General features: G+C 38.8%; 1 protein-coding gene across 4 annotated transcripts in view; it reads left to right on the top strand.

Moving 5' to 3' along the window:
• Positions 1-25,884, top strand: part of HSPBAP1 (HSPB1 associated protein 1) — a gene marked incomplete at its 3' end in the record, with an annotated part of 36,558 nt that overhangs the window by 2,269 nt on the left and 8,405 nt on the right. For 2 of the 4 annotated variants that reach the window (XM_083865699.1, XM_083865701.1), the window contains 4 exons: positions 9,691-9,876; positions 15,498-15,682; positions 19,478-19,614; positions 22,745-22,916. In XM_083865699.1, the coding sequence (XP_083721825.1) occupies positions 9,691-9,876; positions 15,498-15,682; positions 19,478-19,614; positions 22,745-22,916 (680 nt within the window). Of the gene's footprint in view, positions 1-9,565; positions 9,877-15,497; positions 15,683-19,477; positions 19,615-22,744; positions 22,917-25,884 lie in introns of those variants that run through there. The other 2 variants (XM_083865700.1, XM_083865698.1) reach the window with 2 other exon arrangements.

Below are 25,884 nucleotides of genomic sequence, written 5' to 3'. Positions count from 1 at the left end.
ATTCTGGAATTCATCTTTGGAGGAGTTGATCGCCTGGAGCTCTGATACACTAATGGTGACCGACAAAAATTACATGGCTGAGGCTGGTTTTGCTTCCAAATGCTCTTGCCATCCCTGAGGCAGGCCTGGTAGATCTGCTTACAAGTTGGCACCTGCAGTGTGCCAATTTAAGATTGGCTTATTAATATAAACTGAGGCTTTGATGGGTATGTTACAACCTTGAGGTATCTGGAGAGTCCAGATAAACTAAAACACATCTGTCACATAATGGTTGAGCTCAACAGTCCAGGAGAGCATCCCCCCATGGGGCAATCCCCAGTTCCAGCACATTAGGAAGTGCCATTTGCTCTTTCCTGTCACCACAGTTTTGACAGATTTGCTCTCCATGTGACATTCTTCGGAAAGATTCAAAGAACTTCAAGAGTCCTCTTGGTTCTTACACCTCTCTCCCAACAGCTCCTAATGTTGTGTATACAATCTTGTCATTTCTTGTGTCAACTTGGTACCTTGCAATGTGACAAGCAGCAAGTGATTGCATACCCTGTAAAGGTTAGAAGCATTTTGGCACAAAATGGGCAGAACCCAAAATTAATTCAAAGATGGAAAAGTGGTGTTGAGCAGATTCTGAAAATTCCTCCCAGCATCTAAAAAAAAGGTCTCTTTACGAGGGATTTCCCTCAGCTTCCAGACTTCAGCTGGAATTGTGGCAGTGCAGTTTCAGAGCTGCCGTAAACAACACTGGTGTAAGCAGGGAGATGTGATGGGTGTGTTCTTTACACCCCATCTTGAAAAACACCTCGGAAAGGGTGCCTGTGAGGTGTGAGCAAATCACATTCTTCCTTCCTCAAGTTTTGACATACTTCTAGTTGCTCAGGAGCAGGTTGGTTGAAATCTGCTCTGTGTTGGGGTTGGTTTGGGCACCTTCCAATCTGCGTATTCAGTAGCTTTCAGCATATTTTCTTGCCTTTCTTTTTTTATTGAGAAGTATGTAAACTCCAGCTCTAACATCATACAATGATTTCCTTGTCCTTCAGGTTTTACAGTACTTCCTTTTTTCTAGTATCAACAAGAAGCAAAAATATAGACCAAGCACATCTTCAGCTTATGAAAGCTGAACAATTTTATTCTTAAATTCAGACTTCAGTGTTTTCCAGTGGGAAATTTATTTGTACCTTTTGATTGCAGAGTGTGTATATTCCCACTGCAAAGTGACCATTGTAGTGTAGGTGATTCCAGGTTTGTGGTGAGCCAGAGCCCATTGTAAGATTCTCTAGGGAGAAGTGGCATAGCTCCTTTCTCTTGTGGAGTCTACCTTTGTAGCTGGCTATTGAAAGACATGTCACTAGATTCCCTATACACCACACTGTAGGTTCTTTACTGCACATCTCAAAAGGAATATGCAAAAGTCACATCTGACTTGGGCTTTGAGCACATTTAAGTCACTATATGTTTGGTTTCTGCTTGTTCTGCCGTTCATCACCTACATAATGATGAACGTGTAAGTGATGATTGTATCTCTTTTGAGGGGGAGGTGGAAGCTACATGATGTCTTTCATCAAGGTAATTTCGTTGGCTACTTCCCTACCTCACTTAGCCTTCAGGCTCCATGTCTTAGACCTTTTAGGGAGTTTATGTTGGAACTCCAGCTTCAGCAGACTACTGCCCCTGTGTTGCCTCATTTTATTCAGGGCCACCATATGCAAGAACTGCAAACTACATCAATGGAGTATTTTACTCCCCAAAGTTATGTTAAGGAAATTCAGTTTCAAAGACTGATGGTTTCCTCTCTTCCTGAAAACCTGAGAATTATGCAAATGAACTGAGTCACAGGGATGGTGGAGGATGTTAGGCTTGAATTGGGGAATACAGGGTGAAAATCACTTTGCATGAGGACTCGGTGCCTCAGTGCAGCTCTCACTATCTCTCCAGCAAGGAGAGATAGTCATGGTGCTCTGGTACTGGTCTGTCCATTGTGTCTCTGGTGCATGTGTTTCTCATTTCTTATCAGACCATGCCATTGTTCTCCTGTTGTCTTATATGGAAGCAGCAAGGGGTAACTTAATTACCTCTCTACTATAATTAACAATGTAGACATTAGGGAGTTTGTTTCTGTTGGTCTAGTCATGTTTTGCTGTCATAGGATAGGTATGCTCTGAGCTCTGCAAATGAGTCGTCTGAAGACCTGATTGTCTGGATAGGTGTTTGAGATCCAATCCATATTGAGGACATAAAGCTCACAAAATGTTGTTTGTCTCTTTGAAAATGTGACCTTATCATGTAATTCCATATAGAAAGAAGAGGCTGAATCTATTATTTCTTTGTCCGTGCTTTTCTCAAAAAGGATAAATATGAATAAAGTTAAACTATACTATGCTTTGTGATCACAAACACAATGAAATTCTTGTGAGTAGGTATAGTAGCGTGAGGTTTTTGGTTCTGTAAGAGTATTTTTAAAAAGAGCAATGGTAAGGTAATTTGGATGTCTTGGTATAAAAGTGCAACTTTAACCTTTCGCAGTTTTATTATTTTGCTAATGTTCAGGGAGTTCTCTTAAAATTCTATGTACTATGTGCTTTTGAAGACTGGACATAAAAGACATCATTCCTTCTAATACTAGTATTATATCAGACAGTGGTGAGTACAGTGATGCTAATGTTTAAAAAGAAGATGAAAATATTGAAACTCTTCTACTGAAAGGAGTTTTCCATATTTACTGATAGGTTGAAAAGTACTGAGTTTTGGTTGATTTTGCTTATTGCAAGAAAAGCAAAGCAAAGCAGCAGCACTGTCATGATTTGTTGTATAATTAAAGGTCACTTTCAGTCTCCAGAAATGCAGATGCAGCTGATTATAACAGGAGTTCATGGAGGTCTGAGTAGAGTTGGGCCTGCAGTCCTCATCTTCTCTGATATTTAGTCTTGGTGTTTACAGATAAAGAAACTTTGCAGACAGTTTTAATTTGAAAAAGAAAAGGGAAAGGAAATCTCTGGAGGGAAAATGTTAAAGATACCTTGACATCACTAGCAGCAGTTTGTTGTATTAGAAAGTTGTGAAATATGAGCTTCTATGTAAAAAAGCTGTGTTTTTTCAGCTAAAGAAGAGTTTACTTTATGTTTAGTAGTTATATTAAAAAAACAGAACTATGATGAACTGGATGTTAAAGTTGAAAATTAAATTAGAAGTTCTTGGTAGTTCACATTTTTGTAGGCTGTTTTGGTCAAGTGTATTCTTGACATTATGTCAAAGCAGTATTTTTACAGTCTATATGAACCCCAGGATTCAAAACATACACTGTTAACAGTTTTTCATGTTGCAGCATGAGAACCTTTATAAACAGAAATAGCAATTTGAAGCAAAGATTAAAGGCACTTCTGGTTGTTTTACCCATGGTGAAAGAAATAGAATTATGTAAATAATGGAATAATAGCCATACTTTTTCTTTAGTATTCCTATAATAATGGCAATCCCTGAATCTAATACCCTTACTGTGCATTTCAGAAACTGTTCTTGAGGTTCATGTGGTGGGTCTCTTTCAATTTGATAATTTATGTAATTCAAAAACTTCTTTTACTCTTTTGAAGTATAATTTCATTCTGACAATTAATTATACCTCTAATGACTCAGTCATGAATCACAATTTGTGTCCTGTGCAGTATAATAGTGAACAAGGTCATGTATACTACCATCATAACCACTTGGTGGATCAAATTCAAAAGACTCCATTGTATTAATTACTATTTATTACAATGGCTTGTTGAAAAAAAAAAATGTATTTTGAGAATATTATTTACTACAATAGTTTATGGGAAAATAGTGTAAATGAGAAAATTTAGTTTCTTTTGTTGCCATTTTGAAGTTCTTGTCAGTCAAGTTTGCAGGACTGTTGCAGAAAAACAATAAAGTCAATTGGTTACAGTTTCTGACATGGAGTTTTATATGGTGTATTCATCCGTTTAAGAGTAGTGCTGTCATACTGCTGACAAGGAACAGAAAAAGAAATGCAAATAAACTTTGCTTGTAATATGAATAATTTTTTTTTCTTAGAAATATACACATTAACTTCCAGACATGCCAGTTCCCTTACCTTCAATTATAATGTTATATTAGTATTGAATTTTGTATTAAGTTTTCTGTTTATTAGGAAATGTCAGAAATGTGTATCAGTGCTGGTGGGTTACTGGGAAGACATGGTTTGACTACTGCATTTCCTCAGTAGCAGGTGTATGCAATTTACTAACAGAAATAGACTGTTATAGACTAGCAGAAAGGTGAAATTTGGCTGTCTAGCTTAAGGAAGAATAGTCTATCTTTTTATATCCTGGTGGAAGGTTTTAGTCAAAGACCATAGTCTTTTCCTTCAAGCATTTCTTCTACTGGAGGAGACCAGAGGAGCTGAGGTCATTTGGCATTCAGTTCATTAGCTGAAAACTGGCATGACTGCATTCTAAACTGCACTGCAGGATGGAGGAGACACCAGGCAGAAGCTGACCAGGGGTTCAGGAAGAGCTTCTGAGGAGGAGCTTTAGGGAATTTAGGGAAAGAATTTCCTAAAAGTATGCATGAGATGATGCACTGTCATTTAGAGCAGCAGCAGGAGGTCCTTCCCAGAGCTGTGTTCTGGGCTCAGCCCTTCCTCCCCCTTTAGGAGTCTGGCAGCAATTCCCATTGCTTTATTGGAAGGACAAGATGAGGTTTGGGCATGGCCCCCGCTTCTATCTTACTCCATATCTAAGTCACTTAGACTTCCTGTAAGAAATACTGTAAGATGCTCAGCCCTGCCAAAGGAGCACTGGAAAGTGAGTCTAAATTCCTCCTTTAGCCTCTTTCTTTTCTTTCTTTGGCTGCCCTCCTTCTGTGGTAGCAGATGTGGAGAGAAAGGAAGGGTGTGTTGGCTGCCAGAGTGAGCTGCAGGTGCCAGTCATACGAGTCCAGACCAGTCTGTCCTGAGAGTCTCCATGCAACTACCACCTCTCCTTCAGTAACCTAAACGTCTGCAAATCTAGGGTAGCTGCCTGCTAGCTATGTGCATTTACAGTATTAACATTCCCACAGTCAAAACTAATAGCAACAGCAATAGCTGGCTAGGAAGTAATACCTAGATGCTGGTGCATTTAGAGGCATTCTGTTTGCCCAGAGGAGGCTGATTATAGTGCATAGTGTTGTAATCACATGCAGATTATTTAAAGTTGTTTTTTTTTTTAATTTACAGAGTTAATGTACTGTGAAACTATTAAGTCTGACCTCCAAACCAAGTCACATATATTTGGTTTGGGGAGTTTGCTCATCCTCCCCCTTATCTTCTCTTTTCCCACTCCTGGTTGTTGAATAGTTAAGGTTCTGGAGGTCAGGTGATTTTTGACTTACCTGGTTGCTCTGTATTACTGTATTCAAAATGGGTTTTTTTCCTTTTATTTTTTTAATATATTTTTAAAATAAAAGAAGTAAGGAAAAGGAAGCATTACAGGTTTGCAAGAAAAACAATTTGATGATGCATATAGCAAATACATTACCAGGATTTCCTTGTACTCCCTATTTTAGAAAATAATTTTAATGCCTCTCAATTAAATCTCATATTTAAGCAGCAGGGTGTTTTGGCAGAAGCCAACTGCCACGCACTAATGAACTCTTATAATTTGCTAAATTATTTTAAATGAATAACAGTACATTTAGCTTTTTAATGACAGTACATTTAACTTCTGAACAACTTTGATCAAGTCCACTTTCAGTAAGACTGCCTGCTGTGCTAAACTCTTAATTCCCAAACCCCAGTCAGTTATTCAGAAAAATTGTTAATCAGAAACATTAAATTATTTTCTCTTTCAGAAGCACGAAGTCTACTGGAGAGTACTTGGCCAATTCATTACTTTTCTTTTACCTGCTCTCAGTGCTAAGTCTGGATGAGGCTTAATGTTTGACAGTACTTTGTGTAAAGACAACTGGAGAGCTTTCTTTTTTTAATTGGGAGATCTCTATTTTGCAAGGTGTTGCTTTTCTAAAGAACACCTATGTTTTTTGCCAATTATATAGGCTGCCACAGTTACAAAACTTGAGCTAAAACTTGGTTCATTTTTTCAGTTCCTGGTAGGATTCTGTACATGCCTTAGGTAAAGTCAAAACATGAGACAAATTATTCCTGCTTCCTTTTGTACTGTGAAGTCACACCATTTGTTGAGCCTGAGAGAAAGAACTAAGCTGAAGTATTCCTTTTCTCTTGTGGATCAGAGTACAACTGAGAAAATGAAGACTCCCACAGAGCTTTTCTTTTTCAAGGGAATATGCATTTCTATTCTCTCCTGCTACCCAATCTCCCCTAGGAATTTGATATTTAATGCCTAAGATGTGCAGTGAATATTTTTCTTCTTTGCTACACATTTTATTTATTCACCTTTTACTTGTGCATATCTGTATCCAAACTGTATCTGCTTATATGCTGCACAACCTCAGCTTTTGCCTTGGATTCAATTACCATCAATCTCAGGCTATAAAATACCAAGAAGCAACAGCCAGGTTTATAAGGTCTTTGTGAAGCTATGACAACAGTAACTGAAGAAAAGATTGTTTTTAAACTATAATCCTGCTAATCTCTCTTCAGGTCTTCTGTCTTCAGATATCTCTTTTAATTACCTTTTCCCAATCTTACAGCATATGGTTCCATCAGAAATCTCTGTTGGTCTTGAGGAGAGATCTCCAAATTATCATAATATCTGTTTGCTGTACTATATGATATTTACCTTTTATCATGTGTCTTTTCTCTAGCACTTAGATGTGCATGACAAGTGTTATAGGGAAAGAATTACATTTAGCTGACTCCGTTCTCACCAAGGAATACATAAAGGCAAATCAAGACACAGATTCTTCACACAGATCTAGCAAGAATCTACATTTGTCTTTGCTAAAATCCCTAATGTATATTTATTTAAGTCTTTAAATTTTCTAAAATGTTTCAAATGTCACTGTGCATTATATATATTGTATGTGATTATCTATATCAGGAGAAGATATATAGTTATTTAACAAAGATTTTAATACTGGTTGATGGTAGGAATTATTAGCATCTTAGTAAGACAGACTGTCCTCTTTCATTTTTTCTTAATTTTATAGGGAAATATGTTTATAGCTGAACATGGTGACATGACAATCATTCAGTAGAGGAGAGGCAATTTAGCCTAATTGTGGTTTTTTCTTTGGTAGTGGCCTGCTCTCCCAGTAGCTTCAGCTCTGAGCTTCCCACTGTGTGTGTTTATGCACTGTGGTTAAAACCACACCTTGCAAAAGCATGATGTGCATGTGGAAATCACATTAGAAAGCCACACAGAATCAACAGTTGGCTTCAAAGAGCCTTCCTGCCTGTTCCAGTAAAATTTCTGCTTTTGTAGCACATCCCAACTGTGGACTGAAGTTACAGGATAAAACTGAAGCTTTTGCAATAAAAGTCAGCTTTACAAAATCCTCCAAAAAAGTGTCACCAGTTTCTTGCATTTATTTGGGTTTACATCCTCTACAATACTTAAATGTAGTGCCCTTAAAGCAAAAAAAAACCCCAAAAACCCTGAGTAGTCAAAAATACAGCCATGCAGTGATAAACCTGGCCTAGAGCAGAAGTAATTTCATTTTTATGAGCTGGAAAATCTGAAAGGTAGGTAAGGCCTGCCAGCTCCCACATGGTGAAAGCCACCTCTGTACGATATTATAGTTGCACTGGTGAAAGACAGAAATTTTATAAACCCCTTGGGAGCGTTCAGATCTGGACCAAGTCTTGCATTAGCTCTTGAACAGAATCCCTGTGAAAAAACCTGCTGAGCTTTAACCTCTTACCGTGCCTGCAGCCAGCTCCTGGTAGCTGCAGCAACATTCCCTTGTGTCTGCAGGTGGCCTTTCTGCCTTCTCTGGACCTGCTCCCTCTAGGTGTGCTAACCTATTCCTTGGAAAGTCCCAACGCCTCCTCCCAGGGGTAGGGAAGACCATATGGTGAGACATACGGTCCCCGTGAGGCCTCCTTATGTCCTGGTTGTGTAAGTTGCTGGAGTGTGAGACTGAAGGCCAAGCGTCAGAGACATCTCTGTGTCACAGCAACACCATCCTGTCAAGTGTTGCTCTGTGTATGAGAGGGAATGTGGAAAACAAACCAAAATCCAAGCTCCCTCCTGTCATCTGTCTTAGGAAAGAGAAGCCATTTAAAAACTTTATGTTCCATGAAGATAAAATACCACAGGTCTTTAGTTTTAAAGCTTCATAATGGAGTTATCATGAGTGAAAATTGAGGGATTTTGTTTCTCTGGAAGTCTGTGGAATAAGAGATCCATTGACTCTAGGAAACACAATACCTCCGACTGAGTTTGTGTGAAGATAGCAGTTGAATTTAGAAAATCAAAAAGCACAGCTATGTGGGAGTCTAAACCCTGACAAAAGAAGGGGGACTCAAAAAAGTTACCAACAAGATACAGCAGACACCATGCGCAGGACACCTCTTATTCCTGCCATTCCCACTTCAGCATTCATAGATTTATTTTGGATTTTTGTTGAATTTGAATTAATCCTGAAGCACTTTTCTCAGTGACATTTTTCCCAGTGAGTCATCTTCTGTGTTTCCCTCAGCTAGCTCTGCAGGGTTGCCCCATATGTGACTGGGTGGTTCTCTGCTATCTCCACACATAGGGAACAGCAACAGGCAAAATTAGCACCCAGCAGTGAAGGAAATTTTCTTGGCCTGTATTTAGTTAACTCATCGTGCATGCCAGACCATCATTTGATCCCTAAATGAGTGAATGAATTGAATTGATTTGTTTTAAATAAACTGCTGGAAGTCACAGGGAACCATGTGTATCCATTCAGTATGTTAAATCTTAACCATTATACAGATACAAATTCTGGATGAGTTAACTTCGGTAGAGGTTAAAATAATGAATGGATTTTTTTGTGATCTGAAGCTGTAGTCCACCTCTTCAGCTCTATGGAGATGATTCCCTTTACAAACACCTCAGATTTTCCTTCTGAATATGTCCCTAAAGAAAAAAGTTCTGAAAGTGCTGAGTTAATTCAAGATTACCAGCATTTCAGCTTGACAGTTTCAGTGGGGCATATAAAACTCTAAACAGCAAAGGAATAAATGGAAATCTTGGGTTAGTTTAGTTCTTGGATCGACACAATTTCATTTTTCTAAAATTCTGTTGATGAAAATTTAAAACACTTCAAAAATACCTGCTGGTTGGTTATGCTACTGTTCCTTTGTTTAAAGTGAACACATGGGGAGCTGGTTTGCTATCTCTGACAATACAGTCTAATTTTGGAAAGAATCCCATGTGGAAAGACTGTTACTCATGAAATTTATGTTCTCTAAACTGGATGTTATTTGCAAGTTTATTTTATTGTTAGCCTATTTCGAAGCAGTTCGACTACAGTGCTTTATTGCGTAAGATACAAGTGAAAATTCTAAGCATGTGCCTATTTTTATTTTTTGCTTTACATTTTATGTGCTGATACACTGCTTTAAACTTTAATTTAGTTCTTCCAGTGTTTGCAGTACAACTTTGATTTTTAAAAAATCTACAAATGTAATAAAACAATCAGTCATAAAAAAAGGATGTCTTAGTTCTGAATGTTTTCTGTCCTATGGAAGATGGTAGGTAACACTTCAAGTATGATAAATCATGTCTCCATCTGCTTTTTTTTTTTTTTTTTTTCTGTACATAGGTGAAGATGTCAAACCATTTACTTCTGAGAAAACCAAGGAAATTGTGATGTCTCTACAGCAACCTGCAGTCTTCTGTAACATGGTTGGTGACTGGCCAGCCCTGCACTGGAATGTGAAATACCTTTCTGCTGTGTTGGACGGAAAGACAATCCAGTTTAGGCTGGGCCTGAAGACAGTGGATTTAGGTGAGAATGAGGTGGACAGGCATTAATGTCACCAGTCTCTTTTTTAGGTCCTGCAATTATCTGCCTTTGCATTATAACTCTTCCCTCTCTCATGTATTGCTTTTCCTTGCAGGCTTTGCTTTTAGGAATGGGATTTGGCCAGCAGTAGAACTTGCCCTTCTCTTTCTCTTGTGTTTATTTTTAGTAGGAGGTCTGGTGGGTAACACCAGCATTTAAGAACCAAGTCTCTCAGTTTTCCTTCCTTGCTTTGTAGTGTGTGTGTTTGGTTCTGATCTTACACGAGTAGATGGTTCAGGTGAGCTGAGCTTCCATATCCATAAGCCTGACTGTTAAGAAATTAGCTAAATAATTACCCTTACTTGGGGTTTTTATTTGTTAATGGTGGTGATTCTTACCTTCCTCCAGAGGTTTTTAAGACTTAGGTGATTTTCAGTACTTTAAGGTCCTGTGATGAAAGACATGGTGGAAGTATAAAGCATTAAGAAAATCATTTGACACCAGTGCAATAATTTCACTGCTCACCCTCCAGATTCACTCAAACATCTTGGAACATGCCATGGTAGAAAGACAATTTCCCAACTTGATTTTAAGTGCTATAATTTCATTTCTGTCTGTAGCCACACAGTAGTGTGTCCATGGACAGAATGAGTTTCATACCATAGAGGGAAAATACAAGAAATGTTCCAAGGTGGTGATCTGCTATCCACATGAAAGGTTATGCACTGCATTATTCCTGCCTTTTACATCCTTGGCCCTCCCAATGATACACCAAAATACATTTCGCCATGCTCTTTCTCCCTTTTGCCTATAAAGTATTTTGACTACCTTTAGGAATTTTTTTTAACCCTTAGGCCAGAAAAATCCGCTTTAAAAATATCATGGTCTTTTACACCCCACCAACTATTTTTTTCTGTAGTCTTCTAACCTTTTTCAGTTGGACTTCTTGTTTCTTGGAATGTAGAGCCTGCACAAAGACTCCAGATGAGGGTCTGCCAGTTCCAGTGAAAGTGGTAGGATTACATCATGCTATCTTACTTAACACTGTGAAATTTGCTTTCTTCACAGCATCATGACCATGTTATTTCATGTTCAATTTTTGCAAGAGAAGTGATGAAAAAGAAGTGTTAGAGGGAAAATGCTTGGAGTGTTAGGTTTTAAAAGCATTTTACTAGCATGGATTAATGATTTCTATACCATTTCTATACCATTCCTGAGGGGAACAGATATTATTTACTCACTTTCTACAGATGGAAAAACTGAGGTGTAGAATTAAAACCTTGGTACACATCTTCATAGAAATATCTCTGTAGTTCAGTGAGGTGCTGCCTAATTCTTGCACTAAGTGTGAAATGCATCCCATCACCAATAGAGGTGTAGCATATATATATATATATGTATATGTGTATATATATATATGTATGTATGTATATATGGCACTTTCCTTGATACCTTGTTAATATATCTGAGCTATAACACACAAGGCCTACCAGGTAAAAGAATAGTTTTGGTCCTACTCTCCGTTAATTAGTAGGCACTTTTTGAGAGCTAGATGGATGTTCCAACTAGCAGAGTTTCTGATGGGTCCAATGGAGTGTTATGTAGCTAAGTCACAGATTGATGCTACCAACTGAGTAGCTAAGAGTCATCACTTAACAATAACTTGTAGTCACTAGAGATACAGAGTGGATTTAAATTGGAATTTATATCTTGAAGCCCCTATCTGCATTTTGCTTTTTCCTAAAGGCATTTATCCCTGTGCAGCAATCAGTTTGTCTCCAGGAACCTCCATTATGTGGTAATGTTGGTTAGAATTGTCTTCAAGGAGATGGGTACAGCCTTCAGGGGTTATATTGTAACTAAATGAGACCTTTGATGCCATAAAAAAATTTCAGTGTAAGAATATATTAGTGAAGCCATTATCCAAGCCATTTCAGAGTCTGAAATAATGTAATACATTCCATGTGCCACTATCATTTGGAAGGTGGTTGATCTCACTCTTGCATGCTTAAAACTACTTTTAATGAGGGCCTCTCTTTCTTATTGTTCCTGCTAACTTTCCTAGGTGAAACAGAGCCAGTCATGTGGTTAGAGTGAGAACAGAATTTTTTTATTAGAATAGAACTAAAATTGCACTGATCTCTCACTGAATATTCCTTCCATGCTTCACAAGAGGTTTATTGCCTTAAGACTAGGTGGGACTACTCCTACTATGGAGTTGGAAATAGAGAAGAAAAAATCCACTCTCCTGCTTAAAGGCACATTTTGGTGACACTGAAATGGCAGCTTCAGAGTTTCTGAGGTTATTTAAGCTGTGAGATTCATCTGGAAGACTCAAAATGAATTATGACCTCTTACTACAGCAACGTCCTCGTCATCCATCTGCAGCCTGGATGGGTTTCCCAAGCTGAATATTCCTTAATGTACAAAACTGAGAATTGCAAATGGAGCAACTTGGTGGGAGTTGCATGGATTTTGTATTTGCTTTTCTTACTAGTTTGTAACCTCCTGAGGCATATCAATATGGATGACACATTTGAAACATGGAAGATTGTGAGAGCTTGCAGTATTATTTCTGTATATTATTTATACCTAAGCATGTGTTTGATAGTATTCTGTCTGATAGTATTCTGTCTGATTACAAGTTAAACAGTTTGTGTTTGTAAGAAGGGGAGAAAAATACTATCAGAGGACTAAGCACTGACAAAAGATACCTTCAAAGACAGTACCAGAGTTCATTACAAGAACACTAAAGGTGCTATTAATCAGGAAATCCCTACCCATCTGGTTCCAGCCACACTAAAAGATTTATTTTTCTGATAATAAATAAAGGGGATTTGGTGGGATAAAAGATAGGTCAAAGCTACAGAAGTCTTGCTTCTAACAGAGGAAATGCAGCATTATAGCCATTCTGTCAGATGTACACCTGGAGCACACCAGCACAAAGAAGGAAGAAAACTTACACAGAACTGACTTCTGTATGCAGCCATTTCTTGTTTTGACCATTTTTGGAGGTTGCATAGTAAAATGAATCAACAGTGAGTTTACTGTGAGGAAGCTGGAGAGAACAAGAAGCTGTCATGCTGATCAGTTTCTCAGTCACAAGATCTCTGGAGGATGTTTCTCTTATTGATGCTGGATAGAGCTGATGCTGTCAGATGTGCAGTTGGGTCGGAAAGGGCTGTAACTTGACCATCTTTCCAAGAGGTTTTGCCACTAAGGATGGCAAAAGAATTCATGTCTCTGAGGTTTGCTATAGAGGGAGACTGCAAAGGTGGCTGTAGAATCAGTAGCTGAATAGGAGGCTGAAAATACAGTACAAATAATGTACAGTGATTTAATGTTGCATAAAGCTGAGATCTGAAGTGGTTATTGGAGTTGGATGAGCATGGCCAGGTTTTTTTGTTTGTGAGTATGCCTGTGCTTTGTTATAGTATGAATTACTATACTGTACTAATACTATACTCTACTATACTATGTGATACTTGATTGGATTATTTGTTTAATTCCCCAGCAGCTGTGAATAGGGTTCGGTTTTCTTTAAAGAAATGGAGAAGACATTTCACTTGCTTTCTTAATAGAGGTTTAGGGGTTTTCTAAGGCTATTACACTTTTTTTCCCCCCTACATTTTCCTTAGTACACATTGCAAACATTCTGAGAAGAGCAGATTTTGGCAACTGTCAGAACCAGACCTCAACTAAGAAGGAGAGCTGCTTCTCCAAAACCCACTTTTTTCCCTCTCTCCTTCCCTCCAAATTCAATCTGTGGTATTAGGGGAAGGAAGAGGACTGTTACACCTTTAGGTACCATGTAATCAGATAGAACTGGCAGCCTACTTTAGACTTGCATGGCTTAATCTGCAATTTGTCAATTACTAAACACCCTCAGCTTTAAGTCATTGAGTATTAGCAAACTGGTTAATAATGTTCTTGCTTTCAGTTACTCATTGCTAACATTTTCACCCTTGTTGCAGCCTACAAAGTCATCTAAGAAAACTGTCTAGATTGCCCAAATATGTTTTTTATTACTATTTATTTTTCCATAAGCACCCACACCTTGGGACTGAACAAGGTATAAATCAAACCAAGAACCCTGCCCTGAGGAGATTGTATTCTACAAGATAGTCTTGCCTTTCATAGTTGGATTTCTTTTAAATGAAACTCAGAGTGAAATATGCTGAGAGGTAGAAAGAGCATCTTTCTTGCCTTTGAAACATTTACTTCTGAGTTATCTTGGAAAATAGGCAGGGTCCTAAGCACTCTTTGTTCTCATGAAAATAATATAGATATTGAGGCACCCCCAGTAGTGCTTGTATCTTTTCTCTAATTTTTCTGTCAGATCACCTTTTAGTAATATTATATACATTTCATTGAAAACTGGGTATCAGGAGAGAGGCTGCAACACAGATATGGGATTCAACACAGAGGGTTTTGGTTGTGATTTTGTGAATTGCAAGTGATTCATACGTCTTGTATGCAGTCCTTAGGTAAGGAGCCCTTCTACTGCACAGACCCAGGTTACAGACTGCTGAATAACAAGGCTTATCTGACATTTTTAGTTAATGATTTGATAGTAGTGGGTAAGAAACCACTACCTATGCTACTACAATGGAAAATAGCAAAGTAATAGTGATAAAGGTTTGTAAAAGCTCTGTGAGACTCTGTGAGAATTGCTGCAGTAACAAAATAAAAGTGGTAAAGAATGAAGAGCTGCTGCTGCACAATAATGAAAGGATCCCATTTCTGTGCAGCTCTATGCAAGTTACACAAGATTGAATTGCAGCTCTGTCATTGTCATTCATGCAGGCTGCAGTATTTTTTCCCCAGTAGTAGTTATAGTGAAGTAATATTTTTTTTAACACTGGCTAAGTCTCTTTGAAGATGGTACAATTACTGGCAGCAGGAAATTAAGATCTCTGATTAACTGCAATTAAAGTATACTGTGATGTGGGTTATCTTACAGACCTTCCAAGTGACCCAGCCTTGAGCTGAAAGGCTGTATCAGTCAACCTGACCAAAGCATGCTGGGAGCAAAACCCTGCTGGTAAACACTTTTTGTGTCTGCCAAGGAACACTGCAATACGTTTTTGTCAGTCCCAAATGAAAAATAAGGGCACACAGCGTTTTAGATGGATCATTGGCAGCATGTGTGTGGTTCCATACCTCGCTTTCTATGCATGACCACACTGGCTTGGTTATTGCTTTAGGGAAAGGGTAAGATGAACATGTCCATCTGCATAAATCTATGGAGACAAAATAAAGGATACAGAAATACTTGATGTGCACGTTTGCAACTCACACTTAGGAAGGGACATAAAGCGAAGTTGTTTAGCAAACTTGGGTGTTATTGAGTTACTATGCTGAAGAACAACACTAACTATTGGTCTGCTTTTGTCTCACAGCGAGTTCAAGGTAATAGCCATTCAATTAAACCTTAATGAAAAAGCAATAGTCTCAGACTTTATTTATAAGTTAGGTCATGAGAACCATTTTATTGACCAGAGTCAAGCTACCTAGTCAGATTTGTATCTCATGTTGTGTTTAACCAGAGCTGAGAGAAACTGTGTGTTATTTTTACTGGTTCTGTGCTCATGTAATATTTGATTTTTCTTTTGTTGCTCTAGTTCCCCAGTTTGAAACCAGTTGTAGCTACGTGGAAGCTACACTTGAGGAGTTCTTGGCTTGGAGTTGTGGGCAGCCTTCTTGTCTCTCTGGACCATTCAGTTGTTACGACTACTCCAAATACTGGGCTTATGCTGACTACAAGTATATTGCCAAGATATTTGAAGACAAGCCAGAAATTTTCCAGGTAAAACATTAATATTATCTCTTTCTAGTTGAACCATTGCAAATTACCTAATATAGCTTCTGAAATCTCTACTGCTGCCTGTGTCTGCTCCTTTGGCTGTTTATTTTAAAATTCTGAAATAAAAGCTATTGGCTCTCGGGCTAACTGAAATCTGCCAAGTGGCAGCCATCAAAATTCTGGGTCTCCTTATAGATGAGAAACACCACCCCAAGTGATAAAAAATAACTACCAGGTTGGCATCAGTCTCCTTCCCATTTAGGCCAGATCCACCTTGCACCCAAATGGTGCCTAAATTAACAGCTCCACTCAGGAGAGAGGATTGATGGCATGTATTTCCTTGTGGTAACAAGGCTGTAACATGGCTTTGCTCCATGTTTTGCCTTGTGGCTTATTTGCTTAAGCAGCTCAGCTCCTTCCCTTAATATAATTGGATTAACTGTTTGTGAGGAGAAGAGATTCTGTGGAGGCAGTAAAATTCAGGAAGTAACCTGCCCATAGAAGTACGTAATCTGTGGTAATTACCATATATAGTAGGACAACTACCCAAGGTATTTCCTTTTCTTTTCTCTGTCCCTATCTCCTATTTCAATGTCTTGCTTCATCTACATTCCTGCTACTTCTCCTTGAAAATTGTAAGAGGGCAAAATTAAGGATAGCTGTACAAAAGCTGTACTTCTTCAAAAGATTTAAAGAAAGGGTAAGTAAAGCCTTATTAATTTCTATACTTTGAAAAGTGAAAATGGAATCATAATTCCCTGTAAAATCACTGTATCACTGGGGTGACAATGAGTATGGACTGATAAGCCCCCTCAAATTAATTATTTCCTCAGAAAGCATTTCCCATGCTCCTTATATGTACTCTATTCTTTTGTGACAGTAAAATTGGTGTTTTTCAGTGGTCAGTCTTTTTTCAGACTTCCAGACTTTTCAGACCTTCCATTGGGTCAGAAGGTAAGGATTGGACACAGAGAGCATCTTACCTTTGTTTCCCCTTTCCTTCCTGAGCACACTGAAACATAATCCAGACCACATAACCTTGGGCTGGTTCATGTTGTCTGAACTAAATTGGGAGCTCCAGGGATGTTTCAGGCTTCTTTAGATCTTTGCATAACTTTCCGTATCTGTAGTCCTGTCTTAGTTTTCTATTTTTCTGCCTCCACAGACAGCATTTCCATGTGTCTTCCAGCACAAGCCAATAGCAGCCCAGAAGCCCTGAATATCCTGCTGCTTCCTTCACACTTGAAGGAAACAACCATTTTTCTACCTCTTTCCTTCCCTTGCCCCCATTCAAGAACAAAGTTGAGGCTCCAGGAGTTGTATTTCTGTGCAGGTGTCATGCCACAACCCAATCACCTGACCTAACACACAACAGATTGTACTGCAGTTTTAGAATAGACACACATAGTGGTTATGCCATGGATTTTTTCGAAAAGCAGAATCTGGGAAGGAAAAAATTGGTGGTGTTATGCAAGCAAATATGGTGTGTGTCATCTGCCATTTTCACAGGCATGGGAGAGAAATGCAGCCATCAGTTCCACACTTGCATGGCTTTTGAAACACTGCGACACAATTTATACCAGCCAAAAGAGTTCTTTATAGAATTTCTCTTCCATTCTTGTGTGAATTTGATGAGAACTCCTTTTTTTCTTTCTAGATTTTATTTAGATTTACGTAAGGTTATTTGAAGGGGAAAAGAAGGCCAACTGCACTGTTATTTATAGTGATTAATAGGGCCATTTAGAAGTTGTTTGAAATTTAGATTGCACTGTTTATCATTTACAGTTGTGTGGGCTAAGGTAATGATTCCATTATTCTAATCTATGAGCAATATCTAGCATCTTACATTTTTTGTTCAGTTGATATTTCATTACAGAATTTGAGATATAAATCAGAAGCAAGATACATGCATGAAGTTTAAATAGAAATGAGACCTTTTAAAGTGACATACGGGTACAGATTAACTTCATTATAAGCAGCAAATGAAATAAATATATATCACAAGTAATGTGCCATCTGTTATGGTTGGAACACCTTTTAGTGCATTTCTTCTTACTGTGGCTTTTTATTGTAGAAAAGGAACCCAGTGTGACAAGATTTCAGTAATACTACCAGTCCCTTTTCAGTTCATTGGTTAAAAACTATTTTACCCATAATCGCTTCAAGTATTTACTACAGCAGCAGCATTTTCAAAAAGTTCTTTTAAATCTAATATTGATTATGTGCGCTTTCTTTTCACTTAAATTGTAACAAAATATAAAAACTATTTAGGTGTGAGATTAAAGTGTAGAAATGGTGTTACGCTTAACTTTTTCACTGAAATAGTTGTATTGAATTTCAAATTTTATGCCTGCTGAAATCTATGGGAGCAACTTTTCCTTTTTGATCTTTTGCTGTCTTTGACAAATGTTTATATTACACTTCTGCATTTTTTTCAAATGATATCTTTAAAATCAATAACTCTGAAATTCAGAATCTTTAGCAACATCTAATTTTTGGGAAAGCTATTGCTCATTTTGAGGGTTTCCTGATACAGAGTCATGGTGAAGTCATCCTTATAATGTCTAGCTGTAGTTTTCTTCATCCATAGATCTTAAAAAAGGATAGTCATCCACCTGTCTGCAAGCAGCAAGCTTACATACTTAATTTAGGACTCTTAGACTCCTATTTTCTCTTTATAGACAGCAGAAAGAGAGAGGCTTTTCCAAGGCTTGATTGAGAGTGCTTTGACTAGAGCAGGAGCCAAGCTTAAATTGGGTTCCTAAAGTCAGGTGATGTGAATGACCCCAAAGTGCTTTACTGAAATGGAACAAATACCGTTATCTTCCTTTTCAAGATGGGAAAAATAAAACTGAGATGAAGCGATTTGCCCGAGAACATTAGGAAGCCAGGAATTTAATCTCTGTTTCCTAAGGCTCAGTCTGGGGCTCCAGCCAAAAGGTGCCAGTTTCTCTGGCCAGTATTCCTCAAGTGCTTTCCAATAAACAAATGATCAGGCCCTGCAGGTGGCAGGGAGAGCTGTAGATACATGGGAAAGCTTTATCCAAGCTACACAGAACCATTTTGCAAAACCTTTGGATTAACCGAAAAATACCTCACCGTGCCTCTTTCCAGCTGTCAGGCCCAAGGGATTGCTTGTGGGAGGATCAACGGACTGGAAAGATCCAGGACTGTGTTCATAATACATACACACCTGTTCTGCCCTTTCTCACCCTGTCATCAAGTTGTTATAAGTTCACTGCCTCTGCAGTCGCAAATGTGTCCATTAAATAATAAGAAACTTAACCTGGCATAATACTGGGTCACAGATGGGGTAAAGTCTGTGTTCCCAGACATGGAGAAAGCTGAAATAGGAGCAAAGAGAGAGCAAAAAATTCCACATATATTATCATTTGAAAAGGGAATGGGGATTTTTCTTTCCTTCTTTCCTTTCATTATCTTTTAAAATGCTATATATAAGAATTTTTCTAAAAGCAATCCTGAGATTGGGTGGATAGTTATGGGTGGAGAAAGATAAAAAGGAGTGTTTGAAAAGAAAAAGAAGCTCCATGTAACCATGAGAATTTGGGCAGACCCTCTGTAGAGCAAAGTAGTAACTTGTGTGGTATGAAAGGTGGGGCAAGAATTTCGGAGGAAGTGGAACAAACTATGCCTGCTCCAGAACCCAACCATGGAAAAACAGCTGCAGTAGATAAAGGGTGATGAGCAGTGGAAGGAGAAGACAGGAGACTCTCAGAACTAAGGATAGGATGTGAATCAGTTCAACAGCTTACATAAATAAACCTTTTGTTGTTGTAGGATGTAAGGTGGTCTGACTTTGGTTTTCCTGGAAGAAGTGGAAAGGAGAGCACGCTGTGGATTGGTTCTGAAGGAGCAAACACCCCCTGCCATTTGGACTCCTACGGCTGCAACTTAGTGTTGCAAGTACAAGGAAGGTAACAAGTGCACGTACAGCAAATACATGGGAGAATTATATTGTGCATAAAGTTAGTTTTGGACTCTTGTAGTATTAATTCTAGGTCCTGATTATTTTAATTTTCTGAGTTCTTGATGATTGAAGAGCATCATAACTGTTCTACAGGAAATGGCAGAACTTCTGGGTGTTGTTTTGATTTGGTTGTGGACTTAACACTATTTTCTAGTCTGTGTGTCATATGGTCCAATTATAAACACTTCAATCTTCCTAGTAGTTATGAATTCAGGAATTTGGAATTTGGAGATAAAAGAGTTAAAAATAAAAAGCCTCCAAACAAAATAGAAATAAACCACTTTAGACTTTTACAATATTGTCTGTGCAAGAGCCTCTAATAGCCTGCTAGCATTAATTTAAAAGGGGACCATCAGGATGGGAGCAGCCAGCTGTGAGCAAAGTTGAAAGGGACATTTGAGGCTCCAAACTAATTTGGGAGCATGTGGCTGTTGTATCTTTCTGCCTGTTTGCATGCTGTCTTTTTTTTTTTTTCTCTTTTCCTTGTATATTGGCCTCAGGGTTAGTGGGGGTTTTATTGTTGGTGGGGGTTTTTGGGGTGGGGTTTTTTTGGGTTTTGTTTTGGTTTGATTTTTTTTGGTTTTGGGTTGTTACCTATTATTGCTAGAGTAGTACTAGAGCCACAGAACAAGTTGCACACACTTTTTAGGTTTGATAGTATAGAGTGGAAAGAGTAATTTGCTAGGGGGTTTTTCTGCCATTTTATAGAACAGTAAGATCACGGTGGTGGTGGTGGTGTGATTAAGGTGCAGGATTGGAAGTCAGGTGAGTTGCCTACTAGCTGGGCAGTGCCACATGCTGGCTGGCTTTAAGGCCTGAGGTAAATGAATTTGTCATCATCTCATCCCTAAGAAGGGTAACTGTGTAGGGTTTTCATTCATGTTTGTAAGACACTCAGGAAGCCTCCCTAAGCACTGCCGTGCTGCAGCCAATACTGTAGACTTCAGATCATATCAGTAAGCATTGTGTGTTGAAGTCCAGACATTTTAGTGTATTCAGAGCCAGAAATGTCAATGAAAACCATGACTTAAATGCCATAATCTTCTAAGAATCTACTTAAATACTGGGTGTACTAAATAAGTACAGTGATGTAGCAGACACAATACCTGCCAAGCCTCTTTGATTTCTACCTTCAGATGTTGAACTCGAGCCAGAGTTCCAGCATCATGCAGCAATTTTGTCCACCTTCCCAAGGCACTTCCTTTCCCTCAAGTAGACCAAAATCCTTTTTCCTCTCAGGGAAAGAAATCCAAAGCCTTTGCACAGCCTGAAAAGACAAAGTTGTTTTCCTCTCCAGAGCAAAGCCTTTAAATAGATTGCAAACTTCCACAAGCTTGTGAATCCTGTGCTTCTTCAGAGCAGAAAGATTCCCTTTTGAGACTCACAAACAAGACAGGCTTTATAACAGAATATAAGCTTATGCTAAACTTAAATAGATTTGCCTTTGCAGGAAAGCCAGGGACAACTCCTTAGCCCTTTGTTGCTATCTTGAATTTCCTCCTTGCATCCCTCAGGCTTCTTAATTTTTTGCTTTCTGATATTGCTTTGTCATGAGCCTGCAGGATTAACCCTGAGCCTCCTAACCTAGTCTTTCTCTGCCCCCTCAGAGGATCTAGCTTGGAGGGCAAAATAAAGTTGCAATAAGGCTTGAGTTTCAGGAGAAGTGGTTTTATGCTTGCATCCAGCAGTTGCTTTGGTAATTACCAAGAAATATCAGCAGCCTATAGCACTTGCATCTGTGCTGGTCTCTGTAGTTCTGACTATCCTGCTATTCCTATCTCTTCTGTTCCTGTCCCTTCTGGGTTTGTGCCGTTTGGTTGTTTTGCTCCCATTTTCAGATCTGTGACTTAGAACTGACAATCAGAAGCCGTAGACAAAATTCAAGAAGTGAGTGCCAAGGGAAAAAACACAAAGAAAAGCTCTTGCTAGAGTCCAAAACAAAGAGAAGCTCTCCAGCTGTGCTGTGAAGTGCTGTCTTTACTTTTCTATTTCTTAGTGCATTGGTCATGTTGTACTGTTTGTGTGGCACCTCTTAAATGTAATAAATGTGTATTCCTCTCTTTCTGTATTCCTCCTGGTTATTTCTATCACCTAAAATACTGCCATATAAAACTTCTATTTCTTAAATACCTTATGTACCCACTAAGATATTTCATTTATAATACGCATAAAACTGGCACCACCAATTCTGGCATATTCTTTTTTTTTTTTCTCTTTGATCTGGTCTGTGTAAGTGAAATAGAGACATTAGCTCCTGAGGACAAAGTGTGGTCTCAGCTCTGCTGGGCCTTGCACTGTGGTGTATTCATGTTCTTCTTTGGGCATGTAGAGAGGAACCTGGCATGAGTGCCCTCATGAGCCGAACAACCCTGTCCTGCTCCATCTGGCATTTAGTCACACCAGTAAGTTCTTAAATCCACAACCAGCCACGTTTTCATCATGTTGTACTGATAACACAAAATAATACAGATGTTTAAGGATGGTTATGTCTGTGGATCTATCTGGTTTTTATTTATGCTATCTTTGCCACAGGAACATCAAGGTGATTTTTACTAAGAATGGGGGGTTCATGACTATCAGCTGTGTAAGAACTGCAGGAAACAGAAAATAATGTCTATATCCTTTTGCTGTTGGCATTCTAAACACACAATGCCCTCCTTTCAAAACAAATACAGATTTTGAAAGCTTTTCATTCAGTGAACAAAAATACATTGTCTGTAACAAAACTATTTCCCCTAGTTTATAGAGCAATTTTTAATGCTCTGAGCATCTGTAAATGCTGCATGTAAAAAGGAGTAAGAAGAAACCAGATGGGAGAGGTTTTTTAAATTTTATTTTATCTGCCTTTAAAAATGATTGGTGAGAAGCTGTAAATCTTTTCAGTTAAAAATTAAAAAGTGGAATATTTTAAAAACACTTTCAGAAGACAGCCTGTAAGCACTGGCTGTGTTCTCACTGCGTAGGAGATTCACACAGAGAGGCAGATTTATGTTTTATTGAAAACCTTGCTACTGCCTTTAGTTCTTTGCTGCAAGTGACATGCACTGAATACATTTTTATCTTCTCTCTATTTTCAGGAAGAGATGGCACCTCTTCCCACCTGGTGACACCAGTTTCCTTTATCCTACCAGGATCCCTTATGAGGAATCCAGCATATTCAGCAAAGTCAACATTGCCAACCCTGATCTGAAACGCTTTCCCAAGTTTAGGAACTCAACAGCCCATGTTGTTACACTCAGTCCAGGACAGGTACCACTTACATACAAGCTTTATATTACTTAATATTCTATTTAACTGGCCAATTAAGGGCTAGGAAATCTTAACAAATTGACTGTGGAGCTTCCCTCTTCCTTCACTCCGCATTCATCAGACTTTATAGATTTCTCTCAGCACAGGAACTTTCTTTGCAGACAGTTACCTGCCTAGACTTTTTTGTACAAAAACTGCAGACATTTGGAGGGCTAGTTCAATCAGTTGCCTAATTCCATACAACCACCTTTCTTGCAAACACCTCAAATCTGTCTACTTCAGAACTTTCTTGAACTCTGACCTGTCTAGTCTGACAGCAGTATGTTCCATAAAATGCTTTTGGTTAATGAGTATATAGAGCTAGCAAAGGAATTAATATTTTGGTAGTGAATAGATTTAATAAATACTTAAATGATGATACTTGCATTTAGAGTGCACAGCATCCACCAGTTTCATGGTGCTTTACAGGGCTGTGAGGATGTTTTTAATCCTGCTTTACTGAGAAGGTTCAACTATAAGTGGCTGGCTTACAGTCACACAGGCAGGCAGCAGCAGTGTGAGAGTAGGGCTCAGGACTCTTGATTCCCAGTCTCCTGCTGTAAATAGTGTCCTCTTTTATTTAATCAACAAGGTCTGTATTTGGAGTGTGAATTACCCTTTTTCATTTGTTCAGCCATGCATGTCCCTGTAACACACTGCTGTGCATCTCAAACTGTCAGGCCCTTCCCAAGGAATTTTGCAATGGTCATTGCTCAGACAGTGGAGTTGCTGCTTCTGGAGCCCTTTCACCATTCTCCTACCAGATACTGTCACCTCTTTTGACCTGCCAGCTCAACTACTTGTATGAGCATTCCCCTGTCCCTAACTGGCAAACCCAGCTGCCTTCAACAATTTGAAGAATGGATTTTTGCTAATTAAGTTAATTTTGAGGAGGCAGAGTTGGGCAGGATAGTAGCTTCCAACAAAAGGATTATACCCATCCACAGGAAGTATATGCTCTGCAATTGGTACAGCTGCAAATGGGGAATCTATGATCAGCCTTTACTGTTTGCACTACATTAGATCACACTCATACTTTTAAAGCAAATCATTAGTTTCACATTCAGCACTTTGTAAGGTTGCAGGAGTCAGTAATATAAAGCACAAAGAACAAATTTTTACTATTGATAAAAATGTCACATCCACTCAGCACTATGTTATCCCTGATCCCCAATACTATTTGAATTTATAATCTCCTTTGCAATGATCAAGTGTACTAGAGAACCTTTAATATGATCTTAATTTTAATTAGGCTTAAAGCAATTACAAATTAATCTCGCTAGGAATAAAGATCTTGAGCCAGCTCAGTAATACAATTTGTCTGCATTGCCATGAACGAGATACTATTTGGATTTCTTGGGGGGGAAAGTAATGTGGAAGCAATGATGGAGCAGTGAGGTATTGCCTTCACCCATTTTATCAGTTCTGTGTGGTGCTTGCCAGCATCTCATCCAGAAGCTTTTGGGGCAGGTGGCTGGGAACTGCTGCCATTTGATGGAGAGGAAAGGAATGACCCAGAAGAACTCCTTTATTAACAAGGGAAAGGATTCCTAAAAAATGTCTTGATATGTGCTTAACAGTGGTTTTCACATAGAATTAGCCCAATTACTGCAGAATTTGTAGGCATCTTTATTTTGTGATAATATGCAGCATCTCCACTCATTCCCAGAGGGTATGCAGAACATTTTGGATTATGGTAACAATAAAAGGCTGAAAAAATGAAGACAAAGGTGTTCTTAGGTATTCAGGAGAGCAGCTGCATGTAGGGTGAGTGCAGCTCTGAATATCAAAAACTTAATGTGTCTAGCGCCACCTTCTGGTCGATGTTTGCTACCAGCCGTTTTTCTACATCCTTTCTGCCTGAATGCAGAATTCCTTCCTGTAACATTGTGCCAGTGCACAGAGTGTACTTCAGTTAGATCCCTGGTGCCCTTCCACTGTACTGTTCAGGGGTGAACCTCTGTTAGGAATTTTGGTAGCTGACTGAGACTTAAGGTTTTATAAGGTTTCATCCTGTACCTGACCACTGGCTGTCAGCTGCATTTCGACAGACATAACTTCTGGTTATACATTAGTGATCTGTTCTGAAACAAATGATGAAAACATTCAGATGTCAAGCTCAGTCAAATAGGAAGCTGAGTAGTTGAAGGGCTTGCAGCAGTACATCACTATATCCACTATATCCATGAAGTTACAAGCTCGAGTTGTGTCACACAAATGTAGGGGTTCTTTATAAATGTTTGGACCTGGTTACCTATGTGATGGCTGCAAAGCTGAGGCCTAAGTATGGAGCAGCATTTCTATTAACACCTGGATTCTTTTCTCAAATATTCAAATACCCCATAAAAGACCAGAAATGGGACAAAACTTATCTGTTCTAGTATCTTCTACCCATGCTCTTGGACAAGTGTTAAGAGAGTTAGGGATTTGTCACCCTCAGTTTAAATCCTGTTCAGGACAGGTGTCCTGTCTGGCATCAGTGGCACCTGGCACCTCAACAAGGTGGTTCATCCTTCCTGACTTACACAATTACAGTCCTGCAGGAACATTCCTCCCACCTTGTCCTTCAGCACAGGCCATAGAAAGAGCCTACCCACATAGATGCTTAATGTTTTTGATGATTAAATAGGAGAGATGAATACCACCTGAAAAGGCTACAAAAAACTGAGATCCTGTACAAGGATAAAATCATTGATCATTCTTTCCTCTGCCCCACTTCTCACTGACTTCTGGCTTCCTTCCTGCTCACTAATGTAATTGCTCTTAATCCATCTCCCTGTTAATCCATATCCACATAACTAGACAATGGTAGGGGGACAACAAAGTGCATCTGAGTTTATCTGAAGGTATGGAGAGCAAGCAGCTGCCATTCTGGGTTCCCATGAGCAATCCCATTGCCCCTCTTGCTACCCCAGACAGGTGCTGTTCG

The sequence above is a fragment of the Zosterops lateralis genome (assembly GCF_965231275.1).
Source record: "Zosterops lateralis genome assembly, chromosome: 7".
Taxonomy (NCBI): Eukaryota; Metazoa; Chordata; class Aves; order Passeriformes; family Zosteropidae; genus Zosterops; species Zosterops lateralis.
The sequence above is the reverse complement of the archived record's forward strand: the minus strand, read 5'-3'. Positions and strand labels throughout refer to the sequence as shown.